A 27,913-nucleotide genomic window follows, 5' to 3' on the forward strand; every position below is an offset into this window, starting at 1 on the left:
CAGCTCAATTCAATAACGCATTTTAAAACTACCCTCAAAACTTATATTTTCAAATTGGTATACCAATTGTGAATTTTGCGCTGTTACTGCCAGTTATCTTTGTTTGTCTTTCTTTTAACAGTGAAATAATACACTCAATGACAAAAATAAAGAATTTTATTGTATACAAATTGGCTTAATAACTTCTGAAAACATTTCACTCCTGACAAGCGACACTTGTAGTGGATTAGTCAGTATAAATGACTGACAAGTAACCATTAAGTATGAACGGACAATAAAAATTCAGCCAGATTGACCGTCAGCTTCTTGGTTACATCCTCTTACCATGACCTTCTCCCATTATTACTCAGCTTGGCTGGGTGGACAGCTCTAAAAAGAGCTGTGGTTGTCCCAGACTTCTTCAATTTCAGAATTATGAAGACAGATTTCTTGGAGTCTTCTCCAGATTTGTGGGGATATAGTGTCCTGATACTGTATGTACTGTATTGTAACCTCTAAAGAGGAGTCCAATGATAGGGTCAGATGGCCAGGAGGACAGAAAATAGACACTGTCAGCTGTGGCACCTTCTATAGACAGGCCTGTGCATTTCTGAATCAGTCCAATCAGCCAAATTACCCACAGCCGGATTTCAAACAAGGTGTACAAACATCTCAATGGTGATCAACAGAGAGGGATGCACCCAAGCCAAATTTCAGGTGTCATAGCAAAGGGTATGAATACTCGTGTCAATGGAATATTTCAGTTTTTTTATTACTAATACATTTGTATACATTTCTTAAATATTGTTTTTGTTTTGTCATTTTGGGTTGTTAAGAGTTGGCTTGATGAAGGAAAAACATTAATTTAAATGATTTTAGCATAAGGCTGCACTGTAACAAAATGGCAAAAATGTAAAGCAATCTGAAAACTTTTCAATCCACTGTGTGTGTGTCTGTGTATATATATATATATATATATATATATATATATATATATATATATATATATATATATATATATATATATATATATATATATATAAATATACATACAGTGGGGGAAATAAGTATTTGATCTCCTGCTGAATTTGTACGTTTGCTCAATTGAAAAGTAACAAACAGTCTCTAATTTTTATGATAGTTTCATTTTAATGGAGAGAGACAGAAAATCCAGAAAGAACACATTAGATAAAAGTTATAAATTGATTTGTATGTCTTTGAGAGAAATAAGTATTTGATCCCCTACAACCCTACAACAGAATTCTGGCTCCCACAGATTGGCTGTGTGCCCACATGGAACATAAATTGCAATCAATCAATCAATCAATTACAGATACTCCTGGGGCCTTATGTATAAACGACGCATACGCACAGAAATGTTGCGTACTCCCGTTTCCACACTCAAATCGCGATGTATAAAACCTAAACTTGGCATAAAGCCACGCACATTTCCACGGTACCTCATACCTTGGCGTACGCAATTTCTCCACTCGGTTTTGCAGACTGGCGGCACCCAGCGTCAAAGCAGTGCTACTGTTCCTTTGTGGTCACCCTTTCTTTCTTAGATCCACGTTCCTGATGCGGCTTTATAAATACACTGAAATTAACTGCATATTGTTTATTAGTGTAATGCATCTGATTGTAATTAACCTGTAGCAATATAATGGTCCAGGGAATAGCCATAGTATTACAAATATCATAACTGCTTTAGCGTTGTTACACTTACTGCATCTTGTTCTTCTTTTTGCTGCTCCCGTTAAGGGTTGCCACAGCAGATCATCTTTTTCCATATTACTCTCACTGCACCACTCGGAGTATTTATATCACTGTATCTGAGTGGGGAATCACAGCAGCAGCTGATCGGAAAGAGAATTATCGGTATACAGTTTCAAGTACACACTACCTCAACCACGGCAAAAAGCGTCAAAGCCTTCCTGTACGGACCTTGCGTTTCAGAAACAGTTTCATCCCAAGAACTATAAACGCACTCAATCAGTCCATCAAGTGCTCCTTGTAGAACTGTTTGTACTTATAAGTACAATCACCTCACTGTAAACTTACACTACAGTTATAATATTGCACAACCTGCGCTACTTTATAAAGCGCGTATGATGACAATATCATTTTTAAGATGAAATGCAGCAAAATATGTTGCTTATAGTATACAGATAAAACTTTAACTTCATTTAAATAATCTGTATTGTTAATAATTAAACATGTGAGGACACTGCTGCAGTGCTAGCTAGTTCACGGATAGCTCCTGCCTTGCGCTGTATTATTGCTGGTGCTGACGCGACACTGGAAGGATAGACGGATATAATAATTAAACATGTACTACGAAGATATTTCAATGTTCCTTAAAAGTTTTGAAGAATCAGCGTTCTAAGCTTACAGATGGCTTAACGTCTATTACAGAGCTGATTGTGTGGCGCTTGGGTATTTGGAGAAAGAAAAGTAAGGACAGGAATTGGAGGTTAGTACGTTTGAAAGAGACAGTACTTCTGTAATAAATTATTTCATCGAAGGTCGCACATGGCGCAGCAAGCCTCTTGCGTGAGATATGAACAATCACTGCGCCACCGTGTTCCCATGTTGAATAACATGCTTTCATTCCTATCACCATGAAAAAGATATCACGTATACATCTCAGTATTTCAATTATTCAGAGAGCTGTAATATCACGAATGTAATGGATTCTGTGTCCTGTCGGAGAAAGAGAAAGAACGGAAGCACATAGTGATTCACACACATAGAGCACATAGAAGATCAAATACAGAACAAAGCATTTAACGTGCTACTTGAGAAACTAGTAAATTAAACGATTTTAAGATGAAGTTTATGATGTTCTACTTTAATGGCAAAATAAACTACGTGATTAAAGTGGAAATTTCGAGATTAAAGTTGACATTTCGTGCTTTTTTCCTACTGTGTGCATATTTTTTTGTCTGTACCCTAATAAGCTTTCATATGACACTCAGACGGTGGGCTACGACTTGCCTTTTCACGGCGACTTTGATATGTGATTTCTTTTTTATTTCGGGCACTGTGCGACTTTGTGAACTTGATCTTTCGAGTTTCTCCGACACTCTGTCACTCGATCAACTTTCTTTTGTTGATTATACCACTGTTTAAACCAACAAATAGTACGTTTTTCCTTTGCCTCCACTTGGTATTCGCTGAAATTCTGATATTTTCCCCTGTGCTTTTCCCATTGTCTTTTCACAGAAGGCTATTTATATTGATTTGCATATTCAAAGAGGCGTAATTCTGGGAGGAGTTGGGGCGGGACAGAAGGCGCGTGCACATGCGTTACTTTTCACGCTGATCGGGATTTATGTAGTGGAAGAACGTGAAAGTATGCGTGCGCACAGATTCCTGCATCTGGATTTTTCTGTGCGTACGCACATTCCCGCTTTGTGCTTATGCCATGTTATAGTGTGAGTTCTACGCACGGCGTTATACATGAGGCCCCTGATCTCAACTCATTATGTGTATAAAGCACACCTGTCCACAGAATCAATTTCTTCCATTCCAAACTCTCTACCACTGTGGGCAAAACCAAAGAGCTGTCAAAGGACAAAGGACAATCCATAATGGATTAAAAATTTTGCAGCGCCTGCAAAGTGCCCCTGCTCAAGAAGGCACATGTACAAGCCCGTCTCTAGTTTGCCAGTGAACAGTGCCTTTAATCCATTACAGTGTGGTGTTTTACCAATGGTGTTCTTGGTGGCTGTGGTTTCCAACTGCCTCCAGATCATTAACACGCTCTTCCCGTGTAGTTTTGGGCTGATCCCTCACCTTTCTCATGATCATCCTCACCTCATGAGGCAACTAGTCTGCTGAGGGCGTTTGTGGGCTGGATGTGTGACGAATGCCTTCCTGGGGGCGATGAGACCTTCCTCATGAGGGGTGGTTGTGTACACAAAGGTGAAGTCCATGGTAGAGATAAAGCAATCAGGACATTGAAACCTAAAGTTGTCAAACAACTGGAGATTACGGTTAGTATATTTTAAGTATGAAGGGGGTCCTTTAGCTAGTGGTCTCATAAGACTGTCGAGGAAAGCTGAAATGTGTGCAGTGAGACAGTTGCATGCGGAAAGAATATTAACATTGATAATTGTGTCATTTTTGCCCATCAATCTACACTTAGTAAAACTTAATGACAAAGTGAAAACATATTTTAGAAAGGTATGAAAATTTATTAAAAATCAAAAACAGAAATCTCTCATTCATGCAAGTATTCAGACCCTTTGCTATGACACACCAAATTGTGGTCCAGTCCATCCTGTTGCTTTAATGCTCCTTAGATGTGTCTAGAGCTTGAACTTGACTGGTGTCCACCTGTGGCAAACTGAACTGACTGGACGTCATTTAGAAAAACACACACCTGTGTATACAGTTGTGCTTGAAAGTTTGTGAACCCTTTAGAATTTTCTATATTTCTGCATAAATATGACCTAAAACATCATCAGATTTTCACTCAAGATCTAAAAGTAGATAAAGAGAAACCAGTTAAACAAATGAGACAAAAATATTATACCTGGTCATTTATTTATTAAGGAAAGTGATCGAATATTACATATTTGTGAGTGGCAAAAGTATGTGAACCTTTGCTTTCAGTATCTGGTGTGACCCCCCCATTGCAGCAATAACTGCAACTAAACGTTTCCGGTAACTGTTGATCAGTCCTGCACACCGGCTTGGAGGAATTTTAACCCATTCTTCCATACAGAACAGCTTCAACTCTGGGATGTTGGTGGGTTTCCTCACATTAACTGCTCACTTCAGGTCCTTCCACAACATTTTGATTGGATTAAGGTCAGGACTTTGACTTGGCCAATCCAAAACATTAACTTTATTCTTCTTTAACCATCCTTTGGTAGAACAACTTGTGTGCTTAGGGTCGTTGTCTTGCTGCATGACCCACCTTCTCTTGAGATTCAGTTCATGGACAGATGTCCTGACATTTTCCTTTAGAATTCTCTGATATAATTCAGAATTCATTGTTCCATCAATGAAGGCAAGCCATCCTGGCCCAGATGCATCAAAACAGGACCAAACCATGATACTACCACCACCACGTTTCACAGATGGGATAAGGTTCTTATGCTGGAATGCAGTGTTCTCCTTTCTCCAAACATAACATTTTTCATTTAAACCAAAAAGTTCTATTTTGGTCTCATCCGTCCACAAAACATTCTTCCAATAGCCTTCTGGTTTGTCCATGTGATCTTTAGCAAACTGCAGACGAGCAGCTTTCTTCTTGCATCCCTGCCATGCACACCATTGTTGTTCAGTGTTCTCCTGATGGTGGACTCATGAACATTAGCCAATGTGAGAGAGGCCTTCAGTTGTTTAGAAGTTACCCTGGGGTCCTTTGTGACCTCACCGACTATTACCACACCTTGCTCTTGGAGTGATCTTTATTGGTCGACCACTCCTGGGGAGGGTAACAATGGTCTTGAATTTCCTCCATTTGTACACAATCTGTATGACTGTGGATTGGTGGAGTCCAAACTCTTTAGAGATGGTTTTGTAACCTTTTCCTGCCTGATGAGCATCAATAACTCTTTTTCTGAGGTCCTCAGAAATCTCCTTTGTTCGTGCCATGATACACTTCCACAAACGTGTTGTGAAGAGCAGACTTTGATAGATCCCTGTTCTTTAAACAACACAGGGTGCCCACTCACACCGGATTGTCATCCCATTGATTGAAAACACCGGACTCGAATTTCACCTTCAAACTAACTGCTAATCCTAGAGGTTCACATACTTCTGCCACTCACAAAAATGTAATATTCAATCATTTTCCTCAATAAATAAATGACCAAGTATAATATTTTTGTCTCATTTCTTTAACTGGTTTCTCTTAATCTACTTTTAGGACTTGAGTGAAAATCTGATGATGTTTTAGGTCATATTTATGCAGAAATATAGAAAATTCTAAAGGGTTCACAAACTTCCAAGCACAACTGTAGAATGTCCACAAGTCACACTGCATGTTAGGACAAAAGCAAAAAAAAAAAATACTCTGTACAGCCCCCGTGATCAAATTGAGGCCAGCCATAAATCAGGGAGAGACTAGACATTTCTAAATATTGGAAGGAGGACAGTGACCTCAGTAATTGTTTAATGCAAGAAATTTTAGAATCCTCCTAGATTTTGTCATCTTACCAAACTGAGTAACCGGTCAAGAAGGGCATTGGTTAGGAATGAGAGCAAGAACCCAATGGTCACTAACAGAGCTTCAGATGTTCTCTGCCGAGATATGAACTTCAGCCAGGAATTAAAGGTGGAGTGGCTAGACAGAAACTACTCTCTCTTAAAAGGTGTAGAAGACTTTAAAGGATTCCAAGACCTTGAGTGAAAAGATTTACTGGTCTGGTGAGACAACAATTGAACTTTTTGGTTAGAACTTGAAACAATAGGTTACCAGCCTAATGCCATCCCTCCATGGGGGCGGTGCATCATGCTATGGAGCTGCTTATCAGAGACTGGTGTGAATTGAGGGAAGAATGAATGCAGCCAAATACAGAGAGGACCTTGAAGAAAACCTGCTCCATAGTGCACAGGACTTTAAACTGGGGCGACACCAACTTTCAGGGTGACAACAACCCAAAGCATACAGGGAGGACAACACTGGAGTGGCTTTGCATCACAAGTGTGCAGAAAGTGCGAGGGTCTGAATATGTATGGTCAGTTACACCTCATCACATGAACGGATTACTGCAGGGTCCTCTTCAGGGAGTCTCCCTACTCAAAGTATGAATTGGATCCAATGGTCCTGCATGCTGCACAATATCACATTTTACAATTTCTCTTCCAGCTTATAAAATTCTTTATTTGAAGTTCACAGATTCAACACAAATTGCTGGCAGTTTCCCCCCCCCCCCCAATGTTCTGTATAAACATCAAGTTAACATGCAGCCAAAAATTTCAACATAAAAATCACACACAACAGGCATTCACCTTCAAGTTGGGCCCTTAACGCTGCTGTACAGTCTGATGGGTGGTGTAAAAGAGGAGTTTCAGGGACCTCCGGATATGCAGTAATTCATAGGGTTTAGCCAACAGAAAGCGGAGTGCAGGAGTCACGGTCAGACGACTGGAGAGGAGACTGGTGAAATCCAGTATATGGCACATTCATGAGTGGGTCCCTGTGATGAACTGGCACCCTGCACAGTTATTTTCTCCCGGGCTGTGATCCCAAATTGCAGTAAGGAACGTTGGAACTATTACAACTGGAAAAACTTAAATCCACACATGTTTTTACAAAAATATATTTATTATTTACAATACCAAGAAGAAACAACAAGGGAAAGCATTACAGTTCTAAAAACCATAAAGGCACAGGCCAGATTTAGGGATTTGCTCTTCAGGCCCTGTCGGCACTAAAGCAGTTTCATCACAGTTGGACACATGTTCAAAATGACTTGCAAAAATGCCTGAAGACCAATTATCTCAAGTGCCTTTAGGAATTTTGCCTGCAAGGTAAAAATTACTTTAACAAAAATTTACAGTGTTTGTGCACAGTATGTGCCTAGAGAACAACAACATATATACAAATCCAACAAAATGAGCTCCTGTTTGACTGACAGACATTCAGACATCACTTCAAGCTCAGTATCTGATCAGGTCGAGTTTCTTAAAGGAGTACTCTTTGAAGACAGATATTCGAGCGAAGAGCAGCTTGTTTGAAAAACTGCACCGCCATGTTGAAGCAACAGAGGCACTGCTGTGCCCAGTGGGGCTAGGACGTCCTGTGAAGCTCCTGCACAAACCTTCATCTCTGCTTTCCCTAACACAGAATCACCAGCTGAAACACAGACCTTCTGCTTAGGTGGTCTTTTAAATTTTATAACGTTCACAGTTTCTATGAATAAACCTACATGAGTTTGTAAAACTTATGCAAGCAACCTTTTCAGATCAATTTCTCGTAAGTTGCTTTGAATAAGACTCCTAATTTAAGAAAACATTCCTTTATATACTGGATGATGCTCTTCCAGAACAAAAGGTTTTTTGGCAGAATGGGGTGATGTCCTTATACAGCACTATCTGAAACAGCTCCACATCCAATGGAATAACCAAGAACCATTTAAATCCTGGAATAACCAACAACTACTGTACTGTACTTTAAAACTGCTTTGTAACCTCTTGGTACTGTCAGAAGGTGCAGTGTTAACAGTTCTGTCCAAATGCATGGATACAACTGCAAACACTCAAAAGCGATACTCCACACGTGCATTTTTGCTAAAAAATGGATAATTCCAGAATTACTGCAGTACACCACACACAAGAAATCACATTCTCATGATCAATTAATGAGGGAGAGAAGTGGATCTTCCATTCAAAAGCCCAGTATTATGGGGATGTTCTTTTTTGTGTATCATGTACCCCAGTACCTCTGGAGGGGTCTATTTAACAACAGTCTGGGCATACAATTGGAAAATGGACATGTGGAGTATGTGAGTGATAAAATGAGAAACATGGTTTACCTAACTTCAACTTTACAAACATTTGAGCCAGATATTCAGAATGTCTACCATCTTTCTCACATTTTCAAAACACCACCACAGTTAAAGCGGTTTTTAAAATTGGTTAGACACTCAGTAGGTAATGAAGCCAAATCCTGCACTCTTTCCATTCACTGCACTTATTAATTAACCTGCCACAAAGCTGCAATCATGTAGTTGTTGGAAGACAATATCACAGCCCTGAAGGTAATGGACACAGAATGTTCTGAATTGTTGGTTTCCTATACTCTACTTACAATGTTACAATTTGTAAAAGCCAAAAGGGGAGTCACACAAGAGAATGTGTGTTTTTATTTTTATATTTATTTATATATATTTATTTTATATAATGTGTGTGTGTTGTATCAATTCTGAGTATTTGGCAAAAACCATTCAGTTAAGGTAGGTTTGCAAAATAAGCTTTTATTGCTGGTGGTATTTGGGAAATGACAAGTTTTGTGCAATGACTGTAGAATTAACTTCTCTTAAATATGGAAGATTGTTGTTTTTTAATCTTACTTGCAAGCATTTTCTGAGGAGAATACTGCCAATGAAGGGAAGGGGAAAAAAAGTGTACAAGGCACAAGAGTTAACTTGTAGGCGACACTGTCAAGTGGATTACATTCTAATATAGTGTACTCCTTTTAGATGCTGGTGTAATTTGTTTATATGAGACATTTTTGTGAACTTTTTAAAAGCTCAGGCTATGAACAATGAGTAGACTGTACAAAGACAAAAAATTAAATAAAGTTTTACTGAGAACAAATGGCATAAGAGTTAAGAGTAATGACCAGAACACACAGAAGTTAAACAGAATATAAAGTGCCGTACAATGCCACTATTACTGCCTTTCCTGTATCAACAAGTATTTCAGGAAAAAACTAGAACAGGAATCATAAGGCATATTAATAGCAAATGAAAATGAACAGTTATTCTGTGCTAGAAATTGACATCTCTCTCTCTAGACAAAGTTATCTTTCTGAGCTGAACAACAATGTACCTTGAAGAAATTCACAGAATAACCAAAAGTTGTCTAAAATGGTGATTTAAAAAAAAAAATAAAATAAAAATTCATACAGCTGATTAACTGTAAAGTAAAAAAAAAAAAAAAAAAAAAAAAAAGTTATTCTGAAACTTCTTAAACGGTCAATACTAGAAGATAAAGCTGGTATCTGCTTTAAAACACCTCAGACAAAGTAACCAAGTTGCTTTGGGAAAAAAAGCAACAAAAAGTATTAACAAAGCAGGTATTCCTTATTTGGGAATAAAGAGCCAAATAAAGTGGGTACTTAATCATGTTGGGGGGTGTCCATAACATGTATAGGGTAACATTCCAAATTGGAAGCCATTCTATTGATGCGTGTAAGAATTACTTAGTCTGCCTGTGTACTGCACCCCATACTTTAAAAGGGCAAAGAAATAATGAGACCAAAGAGCCAACCAACAATGTAAACTTAACTTTCAATTAAGTACATTACACCCATGTATAGTGATCACCTGTCCATCCAAATAACACTAGTGTTTAATACTCCGATGATCTGCTTTCTGTAACAATTCATGTTACACAATTATATACACAGCACATTTTAATTCTGACTATTAACTGTAACTTCTTTAGAAAACAACGGTGTTAGTCAAGCTCTTGATGTACAATTCTGAGTGGGTCTAAATGCATTTTAAATAGGCTACAGACTATAGGAGGTTGTCGAGACAAATTGTGTAGTACATTTAGTTAAGCACTCTGAACATTACCTTAGTAAGGTACTGAACTCCCTATAACAGGCTTTATAATTCTGTGTATGTTCACAATGAAAAACATTTTGTGAAGGGCATAAATGGACTGAATTAATACCTGTGGTAAATAAGGCTGGAATGTGGGTCGATATTTAGTCAGAGTCTAGATGGTGCGGGGGACAACGGACACTTTTTTTTTTGAAGATCAAGTGTTAAACTTCATTGTACCACTACCTATCAAAAAGGAACCAGCTCTGCAATGAAAAAAAAATAAAAATAAATAAAACCCTACAGCTACCTGAAGAATTTTAGTCCACTCTGTTTAAAATGTTCAGCTTCATCCAGAAGGATAACCATTTTCTTAGGCAGCTGTCAACTTTTACTCACGTTACACAGACTGCAAATTAATTTAATGCCTTTTGGTGAGCACTCAAGTCCACAGCACTTAAAAGGCCTGCTCTGCTCTCCATTCCGTTGCATATCGTAGCACAAAGCTTATGCTACCTAGGTCTTTTTTTTTTTTTTTTCTCCTTGGCCTCAAGCCAACTAGAATATGGTGAAAATTCAGTTTATATATTCCATCCATACAAGTTGCCTTAATGAAAGTGGCTTACAACTGAAAAGATCCTCGGTGTATGTAATTCAGTAGATCGTAAGACTAACAGAACGATTCATTTTCTTTCCAATCAGTCTTGAAGTCCTGTTACTGGTCAGCGTCAGCGACCTTGTCGTCATTCGGTCCATTAACAAAACTTTTTCTTCTGCTGCTGCTTTAGCAGTCTGTGCCTTTTTCAGTTCTCTATGGAGGTTAAAAGAGAAAAGAACTTAATTCACTTCAAATCTATTTCACTTTTTCTATATTGCTGTACAATACTACAATGTACTTACTTCAATAGAAGTGCATTTTTGAATTTCTCTGCATTTAACTCTACTCGAAGTTGATCAGCATTCATTTTGGCTGTTGTTATTAAAACTGGGTGCTTTACCAAAGCTGAAGCAGAAGGTCTCTTCTCTGGATATGGGTTTATCATCAACTAGAGAGGAAACAAACAAAATAACTGATTACAAAGCACTTTAGTACCGCTGAAATGTTTCAGGAATGGAGGACTACCCGTTCTGTTAATTCATTCATGTTTTACATTTTCATGGAACAATGTGGCTTAATAATTTCATGAATATTCAATTACATATTCTCTGAACATGGAAGATTCTGTATTATGACCACTATCCCCGATCTTAATGTTAGTAGATTAAAAAGGAGGCCAAAAACAAGATTCCAAAACTGAACTATGAAAATAACCCATGATCCAAAGAGTGGGTTCTGTTTAATTCAACATTTCTTTGTACAATTTATAGTGATATGTATAGAAGTGAAAACAGTAAACTAGTTTGAGAAAGAAGAACAGGTACATTTTAGCTACTAGGTATGAATATCTCCCTCAACATATTAAGGTGAAGGGAACCAAATACTTTACTCAAAAATGTAGGTCTGCAAAGCTAATCTTTAAAATTACATTTCATTTCACCACACACACAAAAAAAGGTGGTTAAAGCAGTTCATAACCTCACAATCCTACACTAATCCGGCTGACCCTCTTCAAAGAGGATCACTAGAAATAGGTGCAGAGAAGAGCGACTAGGCTGATTCCAGGACTACAGGGGATGAATTCTTAAGAAAAATTAAAAGAGCCAAGCCTTTTCAGTTAAGGCAAAACAAGATTAAGAGAAGTGATGTGATTGAAGTGTGCAAAATTATGAAGGGAATTAGTACAGTGGATCGAGACTATTTTAAAATTAGTTCATCAAGAACACAGGGACACAGTTGGAAACTTGTTAAGGGTAAATTTCTCACAAACATTAGGACATTTTTCTTTACATAAAGAACGATAGACAACTGGAATAACCTACCAAATAGTGTGGTAGACAGCAAGACGTTGGGGTCTTTCAAAACTAGACTTGTTTTTAGAACAATTGGATAGAACTGAAAAGCTTTGTTGGGCTGTACGGCTTGTTCTCATCTAGATTATGTTCTCTTCATTTAAAGAAATAAACAATGTACACAATGTAATCTACAATTGTTGCCGGATAGTGCACTTATCACATTTAGTATGCTTCACCAAATAGCCAACTCAACCAAGAAATTTCATGTTATGCAATGTAATGTAAAAAGAAAAAAATTCTACATACTTACTTTTAGCAAGTCCAAAAAACCTACAGAAAGGACTTGAGGAATAATGGGTAGTTTTCCTTGCCGTATGTCATGCCATTTTTCTCCATTTGTTGGCAGTGCTTCTGCACCAGCAGCACTTACTACAGTTAGAGCCAGTGCAAAAATGTCTGCTTTGGTTAGGTTACTATAGTCCTGCAAATATAAAATCACACATTACCAAGACAGAAACTAGAATATTTTGCTTAATATGCAGTCTGATGGCTGCCCAATTCTACAATAACTAGCTCTAACAGAAACACAGTAAGCATGTCATTCTCCTTGCACACATGAGGAAACTAATAAAGCCTCTACATAAGAATATTTGATAAATCTGAAGTACTCTTGCATCTCAAACAAGTTTTTTACATAACGGGGACGTACCTCTTGTAGAACTTCATTGGCCAAAAATCTACTGTCCCCTTCCTCCACCTGTGGATTGCTAACTCTAGTCACATGTCCAAGGTCACCTATAATTTAAAAGATTACTTCATTTTAGACACAGTTACATTTTTATGACAGCTGTGTTAGCCAATTTGGAAACCAGCGATTACATTGATTTCATGCAACAAACGGGTGGTTCATGGAGTATGGTAGTGACTGAAACAATACTAAGGCCACAGACAGTTCAGTTTCTGCCTAATGTACGAAACAGTGATATACATTGTTTTATGTTTGATCAGCTTTTGCAAAAGAGAAAAAACACACTTGTAAAAGATATTGACTAAAAGGTCACATGCCTTTTCTAGAATCATTGCAATATTGAAAATTGACTAGAAATAAGTCAGCACAAAACCGGATTTAAAACTTGCTTGCATTAGAGGCATAAAAGATGACATTTTGACAACATATTGCCCCCGTCATATTATATACAAAAACAAGACTCTTACCTATTTTGTATACAACGCCTGTCGATAAATGGTCATCATCATCTATGTCACATACAGATGGAACAGTGTTTCTTGATATAAATATATTACCTAAAAAACAAAAACATAGCTTAAAATGTTTGAAAAAGTACTTGAGTGCTTCTTTTAACCTAAGCCTATGTCAATGTAAGTAAAATTAGAAAGATGCTGTACTCACTTGGCTTTATATCCATATGAACAAGTGACATTGAATGAATGTATTTCAGTCCTCTAGCAACTTGCAGCAACAGATCTTTCAGCTCCAGTTCATTTAAGTATCGCATCTGCCTATAGTTTTCTGCAATGACATCTGCAAGGCTGCCTCCATTACAGTATTCGTTTTGAATAAGCATGTGATCATCTTCGGCCCAAGCTGAATAATACCGCACCACATGAGTATGCTGGCCCAGAACTGCATGTGCATAAACTTCTCTTAATGCATTTTGTCTATGTGGTGAAAAGTGCAGAAAAAGGGAAGAGGGAAAAAAAGAAAAAAAAAAAACATGTAAGTAATTTGTAAAAGGACACATTGTTGAACTGATTAACCCTTCAAACTTAAATTTCCATATCAAAATATATGGGGTGTTAAATTTCATTGAAATTGGTGTCTAAAATCCATCATTTGTTTAAACAGCTTGAAGTATTTCAAATAAATAAACTTCACACTTACTCATCCACCGATCCAGCAAGTGGCTTTTTTGACCGTTTAATGGCATAGATACAGCCATCAAGCCTTTTCACACACTTGAAGACTGAACCAAACTCTCCAGACCCAATCTTCTCTAGTTCATGAAATTCTGTTTCATACCGAGACTTCATGTTACTGTCAGTAATTGTAATCCTCTGTTTAAGGGGAAACAAATGAAAACATTGCAATTTAGCAGAGTAAAGGAGTGAATTATAATAATTAAAACTTCAGACATTACTTTGTAAGGACAATACCAATAAAATCAACTCCAAAGAAGCAACAGTAATGGAAAAATTTGAACCACTTCTGTTAGTACTGAATATTAACATAAATTTTACTATCATAGCCTTTAAACAAACATACCTTTGATGGAATGGTTCCATTTTCTATTTCTCCATCACTAGCTTCCATCTCTTCTCCGCATGAGCTGATAGAATGGGGTGCAAAAAATCAATTATTTACAATGGCAAAAAAACGACATGCCAGTAGATGGCAGCACACCACTAAGAAAAGCACATGGTGAGCAGACCACTCACAGAGAGGCCTTTCATCTTTTGTTTATAGTACTAGGGTGTTGTACCGTGTTAGCCATTATGAATGTAGAGAAAAGCCAAGCAAAATGACACCTTTTATTGGCTAACTAGAAAGATTACAATATGCAAGCTTTCGAGGCAACTCAGGCCCCTTCTTCAGGCAAGATGTAATCTTGTAATTTGATTACATCTTGCCTGAAGAAGGGGCCTGAGTTGCCTCGAAAGCTTGCATATTGTAATCTTTCTAGTTAGCCAATAAAAGGTGTCATTTTGCTTGGCTTTTCTCTACATCTTTTGTTTAGTAATGGACTTAAGGAGCTGAAAGTTACAAAAAGACATGGTATATAATGTGCCATCTGCAGAAATGGAAAATATGTGCAAACAGATATTAAAAAAAAAAAAAAAACTTTAGATTGAGGCTGATAAAAAGTAAACCGTGAAGAGGATAGAATTGTGAATAGAGTACAAAATAGTTATCTTACTCATTCCAGTGAGCTCTCTTCCTGCTTGCCCTCTGAATTGTAGCAGAAGAGATTAACAAGGACTCTGGAGTAAAAGGATTGATGTTCACATGCGGTGCCCTGCTTTTCTTGCATTGATGGGAGGTTTTATCAGAAGATTCCAGACTCCGTAAAATCCCCCTCCGTCTCACTGATTCAAGATCAGGTGATCTGGCTTTTGAAAGTAGGCTCTGCAATCAAAACAGGAGAACTTAAATGAAGTTGTAATGGACTATCACAACAACAGAACTCTCTGCTTACCACATTTAGCTGCCTAACCTCTACCTATGAAGAGCTTGCCAGCATTTTAGATGGACTACGAAAATTATGGAAAATTGCTGATTAAACAAAAGACCAACACCTTGGTGAAATAGGCCTGAACTGCACCATAAGAATGAAACCTTGAAATTAAGTCTCTCTACAGGTTTATAGCATCCTTGTTGTCACATGTAGAGAACATAGTGAAATTCTTACTTGCATACAGTATATTCAAAACCTAAAGCAAACTTCTGATGGGGAGAGGTACAGATTCAATTGCAAAACAAAGAAGTATCATTATGCTATTGAATTAATGAACTGATTAGACATAGGCTGAGCTCTCTTTCCATTATTAAGTTACAAATAATGTTTCTTTATGTGAAAGAGCACACACAGATGGCCAGATATTAAATGACTGAATACAGTAATCTATAAAATGTTTAAAGGATAATTCAAACAATCAACATTCAAAGTACCCAAAGCAAACAAATCTGAGTGTGCCAAATTGTTAACGCCAAAGGCCAGCTACTTTGAATTAACAGCTTCACTTTAAAGTGCAAAGACCTACTAATACAACATACAAAAACACAAGTCATCCTGCACAGCAAAATGTATTCAGTCAAGACTTGGAAGAGTATATAGCAACTATAGCTCCTCATTCTTACCTCTTCAGAGCCCCAATTCCGGCACTCAAGATGCAAAAATAATGTTTACAAACTTTGAATCTGCAGACTAACTTTTTTTTTTTTTTTTTTTTTTTTTTTTAATAACTTCTACCAGCTAACAGTTTTGAAAAACTTAACTTGCATCAAAAGCAAGCATTGACGCCATACACAGTAATATGACTGTCTGAAGGACACTCATTGGCATCAATGCACTGCACAATCACCTTTTGAAAACTAAGCTGGTCCATAACAAGCTTCTTCAGGGGTAAAACAGTCGGCTCTTAAAATTTCCACAAGAAAACACTTTCAGAATGTTAGATTTCAGCCCAGTACATCCATAAAAATCAGTAAAATATATACAATTAGGTAGGTAGCTAAAATTTAAAAGGCAATTAACTTCAGGGTAAGAACTTTGTTAAAATTTACGCACAAAAAAATCCTCAATACTACAAAGGAGCACTCATTTTCTTTTTCAAAATAGTGACAACTGTGTCAGAAAACGTTAATAATGGAAAAAGTACCAGGACCAGTTAGAATCTGGCAATTCTTGTGTGCAAGAGCCCGAGACACTGAAATGTCCAACATTCAACCATTAAGGAGAACTGCACTCAAGCCTTAGAATGCCGTTGAAGATAGGAGACATACATTAAGAAGTTGGATGTTTGTTGTTGACAAAATGAGAGCAGTCAGCGCTGATGTCTCATAACTCCAAGACACAGTGTCCAAGTTTCAGCCTTACTCCTTTTTTTTTTAGTAATTGTTTTTCCCGTTAATTTAATTCATATAAGGGCAGTTGTCAGCTTTCATATACTTGTATGCATCACACTTCAATACACACTGAATTGTCAAGTTTTGAATACTAAGCACAGTCCTACACATTTATCATTTCATTTCCCATAAAAAGCAGGTAGCATAAAAATTATAACTCTTATTATAATTAAACCAAATGTTTCAAAACGGTACACAGAATGTTGAAGGCTTGGGCTCATGGCCATCATTTACATGGAAAGACAGGCTGTAACCTACTTTACCAGAGACCGCAACACCCCTAATGTTCCACATACAGAGCAGAAATAAATCATGCACAGCAATGTTGTGTTTCTCAACCAGGGGCACATGGCCCACTAGGGAGCCCCAGAAACCTCCTGGGGTGTTTGGTGTCACAAAATAGCTGAACATTTTTATTTTACTGCCATTTTAAATTAATACATTAAAAAAAAAAAAAAAAATCAAGGTATAGCAAAAAAGTGTCAAACTCATCTTTTTAAAGAGGGCCGCTCAATCGATGTTCAAAGATATCACACCCAATTACTCAGTTTTCTCGAAGACCTCCTTTTAGATCTGCATCATATATAGATTATATCCAAGTAAAACTTAGAATTACATCCAGGTGTCAGGGTTGGCTTTTGCCTTTTCAGCTGACTTGAGTGGTGTATGTGAAGAGGCCGCATTTTGTAAGGTTCATGGGAGTATGCCCAGTCTATGCACATTTTGTGTATTTGGAAAAGGCATACGACTGCGCCCCTTGGGGTGTGCCGAGCAAGCTGTTGGCTATTTGGTCCCTGTAAAACCAGAGTAGAACTTGGTTCACATTGCTAGCAGCAAGTCAGGTTTGTTCCCAGTAGGTGTGGGACTCCAGCAGGGCTTCCCTTGGTCTCCAATTCTGTTCATTAATATTCTTTGGACAGAATTTCTAGGTGCAGCAAAGGAGTGGAGGGTGCCCAGTTTGATGGACACAGTATCACATCTCTGCTTTTTGTAGATGATGTGATCATGCTGGCTTCATCGGGTTGTGACTTTAAATATGCCCGGAGGCATTTTGCAGCCGAGTGTGAAGTGGCTGGAATGAGGATCAGCACGTCCATGTCTGTGGTCACAGCTTTCAGATGGAAAAGGTTGGAGTTCCCTCTCCATTCAGGGGATGAGGTGATCAAGCAAAGTAGTTTCAAGTATCTTGTTCATGAATAAGTGAAGAAGGGAATTGGAGACTGACAGGTGGACTGAACTCCACAGCATCAAAATCAGTCTGTTACAGTGGATTGGGCATCTGACTGGTATGCCACCTGGACATTTCACTGGTGAAGCATTTCATAAATGTCCAACTGGGCAGAGACCTCTTTTCAAACCCAGGGCATGCTGAAGAGATTCTCTCTCTCTCTCACACCTGGCCCAGGAAAGCCTTGGTGTTTGGAGAAGGATTTGGAGGAGGTAGCAAGGAAAAGGGATTTCTGAGCATCACTGATTTGACTGTAGCCCCCGTGACCCAGACCTGGATAAGCAGCAGAAAATCGTTGGATGGATGAATGGACAGACTTGTGTTAAATGTCACGACCACGGATAGAAATGCTCCAGTGCTTAATCTAGTGGATAATGAAGTAGCTTCTGCAATTATGTTACTTAACAAAATGCCTGAAGCACCTCATTCTGCATTTACAATCTCATATATATATACAGTGGTGTGAAAAACTATTTGCCCCCTTCCTAATTTCTTATTCTTTTGCATGTTTGTCACACAAAATGTTTCTGATCATCAAACACATTTAACCATTAGTCAAATATATAACACAAGTAAACACAAAATGCAGTGTTTAAATGATGGTTTTTATTATTTAGGGAGAAAAAAAATCCAAACCTACATGGCCCTGTGTGAAAAAGTAATTGCCCCCTTGTTAAAAAATAACCTAACTGGTGTATCACACCTGAGTTCAATTTCCGTAGCCACCCCCAGGCCTGATTACTGCCACACCTGTTTCAATCAAGAAATCACTTAAATAGGAGCTGCCTGACACAGAGAAGTAGACCAAAAGCACCTCAAAAGCTAGACATCATGCCAAGATCCAAAGAAATTCAGGAACAAATGAGAACAGAAGTAATTGAGATCTATCAGTCTGGTAAAGGTTATAAAGCCATTTCTAAAGCTTTGGGACTCCAGCGAACCACAGTGAGAGCCATTATCCACAAATGGCAAAAACATGGAACAGTGGTGAACCTTCCCAGGAGTGGCCGGCCGACCAAAATTACCCCAAGAGCGCAGAGACGACTCATCCGAGAGGTCACAAAAGACCCCAGGACAACGTCTAAAGAACTGCAGGCCTCACTTGCCTCAATTAAGGTCAGTGTTCACGACTCCACCATAAGAAAGAGACTGGGCAAAAACGGCCTGCATGGCAGATTTCCAAGACGCAAACCACTGTTAAGCAAAAAGAACATTAGGGCTCGTCTCAATTTTGCTAAGAAACATCTCAATGATTGCGAAGACTTTTGGGAAAATACCTTGTGGACAGATGAGACAAAAGTTGAACTTTTTGGAAGGCAAATGTCCCGTTACATCTGGCGTAAAAGGAACACAGCATTTCAGAAAAAGAACATCATACCAACAGTAAAATATGGTGGTGGTAGTGTGATGGTCTGGGGTTGTTTTGCTGCTTCAGGACCTGGAAGGCTTGCTGTGATAGATGGAACCATAAATTCTACTGTCTACCAAAAAATCCTGAAGGAGAATGTCCAGCCATCTGTTCGTCAACTCAAGCTGAAACGATCTTGGGTGCTGCAACAGGACAATAACCCAAAACACACCAGCAAATCCACCTCTGAATGGCTGAAGAAAAACAAAATGAAGACTTTGGAGTGGCCTAGTCAAAGTCCTGACCTGAATCCAATTGAGATGCTATGGCATGACCTTAAAAAGGCGGTTCATGCTAGAAAACCCTCAAATAAAGCTGAATTACAACAATTTTGCAAAGATGAGTGGGCCAAAATTCCTCCAGAGCGCTGTAAAAGACTCATTGCAAGTTATCGCAAACGCTTGATTGCAGTTATTGCTGCTAAGGGTGGCCCAACCAGTTATTAGGTTCAGGGGGCAATTACTTTTTCACACAGGGCCATGTAGGTTTGGATTTTTTTTCTCCCTAAATAATAAAAACCACCATTTACAAACTGCATTTTGTGTTTACTTGTGTTATATTTGACTAATGGTTAAATGTGTTTGATGATCAGAAACATTGTGTGACAAACATGCAAAAGAATAAGAAATCAGGAAGGGGGCAAATAGTTTTTCACACCACTGTGTATATATGTGTACAGTAATCCCTCGCTATATCGCGCTTCGCCCTTCGCGGCTTCACTCCATCGCGGATTTTATATGTAAGCATATTTAAATATATATCGCGGATTTTTCGCTGCTTCGCGGGTTTCTGAGGACAATGGGTCTTTTAATTTCTGGTACATGCTTCCTCAGTTGGTTTGCCCAGTTGATTTCATACAAGGGACGCTATTGGCAGATGGCTGAGTAGCTACCCAGCTTACTTTTCTCTCTCTCTCTTGCGCTGACTATCTGTGATCCTGACGTAGGGGGTGTGAGCAGGGGGGCTGTTCGCACACCTAGACGATACGGGCGCTCGTCTAAAAATGTTGAAAGATTATCTTCACGTTGCTACCTTCTGTGTGCAGCTTTTAAGTATGCTGCACGGTGCTTCGCATACTTAAAAGCTCAAAGGGCACGTATTGATTTTTTTATCTGTCTCTCTCTGCTCCTGACGGAGGGGGTGTGAGCTGCCGCCTTCAACAGCTTTGTGCCGCGGTGCTTCGCATACTTAAAAGCAAACAGCCCTATTGATTTATTTGCTCCTTTGAAGAGGAAGATATGTTTGCATTCTTTTAATTGTGAGACTGAACTGTCATCTCTGTCTTGTCATGGAGCACAGTTTAAACTTTTGAAAAAGAGACAAATGTTTGTTTGCAATGTTTGAATAACGTTCCTATCTCTCTACAACCTCCTGTGTTTCTGCGCAAATCTGTGACCCAAGCATGACAATATAAAAATAACCATATAAATATATGGTTTCTACTTCGCGGATTTTCTTATTTCGCGGGTGGCTCTGGAACGCAACCCCCGCGATGGAGGAGGGATTACTGTATATATATATATATATATATATATATATATATATATAGATTTCTCTTCTGTCTGGTTTGTCCTGCTTCCACTTCAAAACTGGTCCCGCCCCCACACGCAGCCGACACGGCATTTCTCGATTCCTATTCGTCCTCTTCCATGTCATGCACTATACTGGCCTGCTGAGCGTAATACATCCAACAAGTACTCAAGGTGCTGCCACAACGGTAAAGTAGCTTTACCACCTTTGCAGGAGCCACCTGTGTCCTTACAACAGCTTCCCACATTCAAGAATACAACTCTTCTCTAGCGTTTGCTTCAATGGCTGCACAGATAACTCAACCTCCTGGCCACGGACCATACCGTTTTAAAATACACAGGCAAATTTATCACCAAATCTCTCCACTATACGCCAACACTTCTACCTCTCCAAGATAAGGACAGTTGTATGTTTTTGACACAGCGCAAGCTACTGAAGTACGCTTACAAAATAAAGCAAACTCTGCATGCAGCGAAAATGTACTTCTCCAGCTAGATTCCATGCTCAGAACCATCAACCCCTTCGCTAAATCATACAAACACATGCATGAAAATCACTCAGTCAAATCCAACAGCATCTGTACAAATGGTTTTCAAGGAAAACCCTAGGCAGGATTTACGACGATACAATGCCCCAACATGTCACAGTGATTTTCAGCGGAGAAGACAGCGAAACGCCTGCCGAAAGGGACATTTGCATCTATCCCATACGCAACTCTTGTAAACAGATTTCCACGCTCAATATGAATTGCGATCCTATGGTTTACCCACTTTTATTCCCTTACGGAGACATTGGCTGGCACAAAGATTTACAACATGTTCCCGATAGAAGAACCACCATGGGAATAAGGCTTACTCAATGCCAATTTTACGCGTACAGATTAGCAATGAGGAATACATTAGTATTTTGCACTCCAGCGGCAAACTATTCCAACAGTATGCCGTAGATGTGTATGTTAAAACAGAGGGCGCGCGTCTCAACTATCTCAGATTACATCAACCAGATCTGCGCGTGGAATTATCAGACGCACTGCAAGCCAACGCTGAAAATAATGTTCGTGTAGGCAAAATGATCATATTACCGTCCACATTTCCAGGAAGTCCAAGATACATGCAACAAAACTATCAGGATGCCATGGCCATAGTATGTAAATTTGGAAAGCCCGATTTATCTATCACTTTCACATGTCATCCTGCTTGGCCTGAAATTCTACATGCACACCGCGTCTTTCAAGAAGTATTTCTTCTTGATTTCTGAATTCCTTTCTCATCGTTTTCTGTTCCTATTCTTACACCACCGTATGCTACGGCAGGTGTCGGCTAGTTACTTTTATTTCCAAAAATATGTAATCATAGTATGGGCAATTTAAAAAGTAATACCTAAGCTAAGTGAAAAGCGAGCAGCTTATATGATCTTTTCCTTTCTCTCGTACTCATTCATGCCACAATAGCTAGCTTTCAAACAGCTGATAGGCATTAACAGGCCCTGCTTATGGCAAAAGTCTATAAATTAGCAGTACAATTTTTTGGTTTTAAACATTTACTGAATATACTTAGTTTCATATCACAACCCACCACTAATAGTGCATCTCCAATACAAAAATTATATCCCACGCAGAAAAAAAAAAAAAAAGTTGTATAGCATTTACTTTAACCACATACTGTAAGATCTGTCACAGCTATGAAAATTAAAAACCTAAATAACGCAATTCAATACTTCAATGACCGAAGAGAAGACAGACTTTAGGTGAAAACTAAATACACATATTTCAATAATTGGTATTTACGGCACCATATATTGATTAAATATTGTAGAAAAATTGCATAAAAAGATAAGAGCAGTTAAAATGTTAGCAAGTCTTGTTAAATGAAACCTTAAATTTTCAGGTTATGTTTCTTTCCATATCATTTGACAAAAGGCAATTTACAATATACCACATTAAGGGTGGTACTACTGCATATATCCATATACCACTGAAAACACAGATGCCAGCATGCCTTCACTGGAATGAAAGAGAAGGTGGTGGATTTTGAGGATGTTGGAGCAGGATACATTAACTTCACACAAAAGCCAACCAACTGCCCAGTGGCTTAGAAACAATGCCCGACACATTTTGAATGACACTTTACTTAGAAATACCAGACATTAGGAACATGGTAGCGAGCTTTACAAAAACTAAAATGTTGGAAGTTTGCTTTTATATACTAGCTATAGCCCAATCTATCTTACTGACCAAGACTCATTCTGCAGTGAACAAGTTCCAGCATCTGAGAAAAGTCAAGCAAAATGACACCTTTTATTGGCTAACTAAAAAGATTACAATATGCAAGCTTTCGAGGCAACTCAGGGCCCCTTCTTCACATCTTGCCTGAAGTCCACCTTAATAAAAGAGCAAGCTAATGTGCATCTGTGTGTCTGTGCAGTAGTTATGTCTCTTGTGCGCCATTTGGTATGGGATTCCTGAAAGGCAGCACTAATGTTTGCGATGGACCATCTGTTCAAATGGAAAATGGTTATACATTTTATTACTACATGCATTATAATATACATTCCAATAAAATAGTGCACTGCAAACATCATAGACCTTATTCAGAATTAATGATTACTTAGATTTCAGCCTGTCGTAAACTGTATTTAATCAGCGTGTAATCAGACAGACAGAGTTGGGAGAACTGACAAGAGAGACTACGAATGGCAGCACAAGCAAGATGTTGTCCCATTTTAAAGTTTCCTTTTCAAGTAATAGCCAGCACATGCAAGAGCTTTAGCGAGGTTATCCGAGGTATTGGGTGCAATAGACCTGAAGTTTCTATTGCCCATGGAAAGCATGTTTATTGTGGACACCGAGACTGCTAACATTGACCAAAGTAGGAGGAATGGAATGAAGAGATCTGAGACTACCCTACACAGCTTGGTCTAGGCTCAGCTAAAGGGTTTTAGGTCAGAAACCAAGGAAACTAGTAAGGTTTAACTGTGCATCCTATAATAATAACCTCTAAATTGATAAAAACAATTATGAACATTTTGTAAACTGCCACTGTCATAGCCACCTGTTGCAATGGCAACATCTTGCTTAACTGTAAGAAAAACTAATAAACATTACACATACACCACAGATAGGCATAATTACACAAATACTGCATTTGCTAAATGTACTAGTCTATTCTTGTGTCTGTATGAAAATAAAGCATTATACACATGTATGTATAACAAAACTACAAACTAACATGCAATATTCATACATTGATCTATAAACTTGGATTTCTCCATCTTCCCTACTGTCATAAAAAATGAATTGCATATAAAGTCACATCAATTATACACACACACACACAGTACCATGAAAAAAGGCACACTTTGACTTTCAAAAATATTAATTTGTAATTCCCCAGACAACTAATCAAGAATACAGAGACCTTAAGCATAAAGAGCTACACCATAAACCAAACCACCATCAATTCAGCCTCAATCATCACCTTAAAATGTAATGTGAAACATTTAGTTTACCTTTCTGTGCTACAACCGTGTGAATGTGCCAATGTACAATATTTTGATAATTTAAGCATGTCTGACTGATGTTCACTATACAAAATTGACATTTACTTGCTTAGCAGATATTTTTATTCAAAACAACTTATAAAGGAGGTCAACAAAATCAAATCAACCTCAGTCTGGGGGAGAGTTTAAGAACAACTGTTACATTACTGGGACACAAACGAGTTCTGGACAAAAATCAAGAAAGGTATAATACATGGGTTACAAACACCTAACCACTAATATCAGTGAGAGATACTAAACAAGAGAGTCTTCAAAGGCCACTTAAGTAAAAAATAATATATTTGTATTGTTCTGGTAAAAAGAAAACTCAGTACAAATGTACTTGGCTCAGTCAACTAAAAACTCACACTTACCAGAAAGGAAAAAAAAAAAAAAAAAAAAAGTTATTTCTACAGTGACTATTGTCATGTTGTTTACCAATATATGTCGAAAAGAATTCACAAAGTAAAAATAAACATAAATAAACTGCAGTCAGATGAAGAGGCTGCTCAGAAGAATGTGCGTCACGTAACAGTCGACTTAATTATATTGTGCTAAAATATTTCTGTATTAGCACTAAGAAATGTTACTGGAGCACTAGTGAGTTGAATTAGATTAGGTGGACTTGAAAACGGTTGAGGGTGGAGTAGCCATTAAAGATGTGATGAAACTAGAAGTCAGAAAATCTTCACTAAAGTGGGAAAAGCTCTCATAATTGATCATTAGTTTAAACGTTATTTAGTCACTTGCTTTTAGATCGCATTGATTATCTTAGATTTTCAATTTCCTAAATGTACAGTATATGCACTGTTGACTGTTAACTAAGGCATATGCTTTTACTTTGTTGGAAAACACTTTTCACTTTTAAAAAAACAAATTTGATTTGACCTGATCTGCCTTCAACTCTTTCCCTTTTTTTAAAAAAAATTAAAATTGTGATAAAAGTACACAAGTAAAACACCTAACGTTTCAATGTTAAAAAAAAAAAAAAAAAAAAAAAACAATTTGGGAATTTACTACCCGTTATGTCCTACGATAGACTGGTAGCTCAACGTGCGAGCCTAACTACATTCATTTAACTACTAAGAGTTAACATGAACACCCGATATAAAGTCTGCATTTGTCACAATAATTCGTACATTTTCTTGGTGCGAAGTAAGATGAATGAAAAGCCCTAATACAACACGTCACCCACTAAACTTCAGCACAGTCCCTCCGCCCTTAACATCCATATTGTATAACTCGTGGGCAAGATGGCGAGCTAAACGCCGCATGAGACCTCGCGATATTTGAAGCACGAATCGGCTTACAAGTTACTGCCAGGTTTTCTCGCCGCAGTTTGAAAACACGACTGAACACATGGGGCCAACTTAACGCATTTTCTGAAAACGTCCAGTAAAGCAAACACATTCCAACTATATTACCCACCCTGTGCACATTATTACGATTTTCAATGTAAAATAGTAAAAATACGTATCCACATCACCCCGAGTTTACACATTGCCAGAAAACAACTCAACTCTCGGCCGGTCGGCACGCACATACCTTAGGAGTGTGAGGCGTGTCGAAGAGTCGCAGCTTTCTGAAAGTTTTGTGAGGTGGTGTATCAGGACAGTCTGGGATGGGCGAGCTGGAGCCCTGCTGTCCTTTCAGCTTATAGTCTCTTTCGGGAGAAAAGCGGTTGTAGGCTCTGTGGCATTTTCTAGGCGACGGGGAGCCCCTCATAAAATCTTCCAGTGATGTCAATGGAGAAGGGGGACCCAAACCTTCTTCCCAAGAGTCATCTTGTCGTAGCCGCAGTGGAGACACTCCGCCGCCATTGGTCTCGCTTGAACCACCCGGCGTCCGCCTGACCGCCTCGGGCGAGTCCGTCTCGTGGAAAGCCGAGTCTGCACCGGTACTGTCCGCATCCTCGGCGTCTTCTCCGTCGCTGGGAAGAAAACGAAGCTTCTGTCGAAGTGTATCCATTTTCGGGGACGCAGACGTCCAACTCATTTCTTCAAAACTATAAAAGAAAGTTCAAAATACATACGCAAGTTAAAATTTACCCCAAGGGTAATTTCTAAAATAGACAAACGAGGAAAATAAATACAAAAAGTGATCCGTAAATTAGTCAAGCAAACACAGCAGATCTTGCCTGCATGTCAGCTTTTCTCACGTTGAAGAAAAAAAGCGTCCGTTGTCTTCACAAATTCCTATACACTAATGTCCAGCGTCGCCTGCAAACAGCTTCCCTCCCGATTCTACAGTGCGGTAGTATCGTAAAAATGCCAAAGGTGAACATGACTGAACTTCTTCAAATAGTTTTTTAATATCCATTCTTTGTCTGATTTATCACGTTTGATCTTTACCATCACTGTATGCAAAACAAAAAATATACACACAGACAAAGAAAATGTAAATTAATCTCACCTGTCTCGCCGTGGGTTTGTTTACTGAATTATTTTCACTCCCTCTTGATTAGCGTACAACGACAGTGCCTTCCCGCGACCGTTGGTCACGTGATTGCACAAGAGCCCAATGAGCTTTCGAGTATCCAGTTTGAACTCGGAGTTGCGCCCTCTGGCGTTGCGTCAGCATACGACGAGAGACTAGGGACGTCATTTTGGCGCGAAATCGTGGGCTAGTTCTTTTTTTTTCCTCCTGATTAAAACAAAATCCGCCCCTTTGACTTCATTGTGTTTGCGAGGAGGGGGAAGGATGGGCGGAGAGTGAAGTGAAAGTTTAACTCCGAGTTTGCGTTCTAGTGAACAAACAGGACTGCGTTTAATACACAATCGCACTTTTGCTAATGCTATTTTCAAAAGCAAATCTTAGTTAAGACGAAACGACTACTTTCTGTGCAAATATTTAAATCATGTCCTTGAGATTCGCGCTTAAAGAGCGATTACCCGTAAAACTTGCCGTTTCGTTTAGTGCTTTTAAATCGTTTAAATGTTTGGTAATACTGCTGGGATGTTGAATGGAAATGTGTATGCTACTGGCATGCCTATTTTGTTAATTTATAATGTGCAAAATGTTACCAAACCTTTGGCTACATTCCACAGCCGTGATGCTTTTCCGAATTCTCAAACGAGATAGTTAAATTAATGTATACAATGCTATCTTTAGAGGGAAAGTAACAGATTTTACTTAAATTGATGAATAACAACCTTTTATACGTGTATATGTGTGTATCTATCTATACACTGTGTATATATATATATATATATATATATATATATATTATTCTTTAAACTGGTTATTTGAAGCAGTGATTTTGTAGTGGCTTGTGGGGTGCCCATATACGTCCAGATGTGTACAACGTGGTCAGTTTGTCTTTAGACAATACAGTATGTAAAACCAAAGGCATGCCAGCCGAGCCGTCCGTCAAACAGGGGACCAAAGACTCTTGTCAAATACTGGATTATACGAAGGCCGTCAAAACAGTCGCATCAAGGCATCCCGCTGTTATAAGA

The 27,913-nt window shown here is 38.5% G+C and overlaps 1 protein-coding gene and 1 long non-coding RNA gene across 2 annotated transcripts in view; one reads left to right on the forward strand and one right to left on the reverse strand.

The window, feature by feature from the left end:
- The window catches only part of LOC127526571 (uncharacterized), a 463,174-nt gene that overhangs the window by 313,056 nt on the left and 122,205 nt on the right, over positions 1 to 27,913 (forward strand). The window lies entirely within an intron of this gene.
- wee1 (WEE1 G2 checkpoint kinase) lies at positions 7,246 to 26,980 on the reverse strand. The gene is made up of 11 exons (XM_028793736.2): positions 26,868 to 26,980; positions 26,001 to 26,460; positions 15,044 to 15,252; positions 14,392 to 14,455; positions 14,011 to 14,183; positions 13,519 to 13,787; positions 13,323 to 13,412; positions 12,817 to 12,902; positions 12,418 to 12,588; positions 11,115 to 11,260; positions 7,246 to 11,025 (listed from the first exon to the last, which is right to left on the reverse strand). The coding sequence occupies exons 2-11, from the start codon at positions 26,448 to 26,450 to the stop codon at positions 10,869 to 10,871; spliced, it is 1,815 nt and encodes a 604-aa protein (XP_028649569.2). The 5' UTR covers positions 26,451 to 26,460; positions 26,868 to 26,980; the 3' UTR covers positions 7,246 to 10,868.

The sequence above is a fragment of the Erpetoichthys calabaricus genome, chromosome 2 (genome assembly GCF_900747795.2).
Source record: "Erpetoichthys calabaricus chromosome 2, fErpCal1.3, whole genome shotgun sequence".
NCBI lineage: Eukaryota > Metazoa > Chordata > Cladistia > Polypteriformes > Polypteridae > Erpetoichthys > Erpetoichthys calabaricus.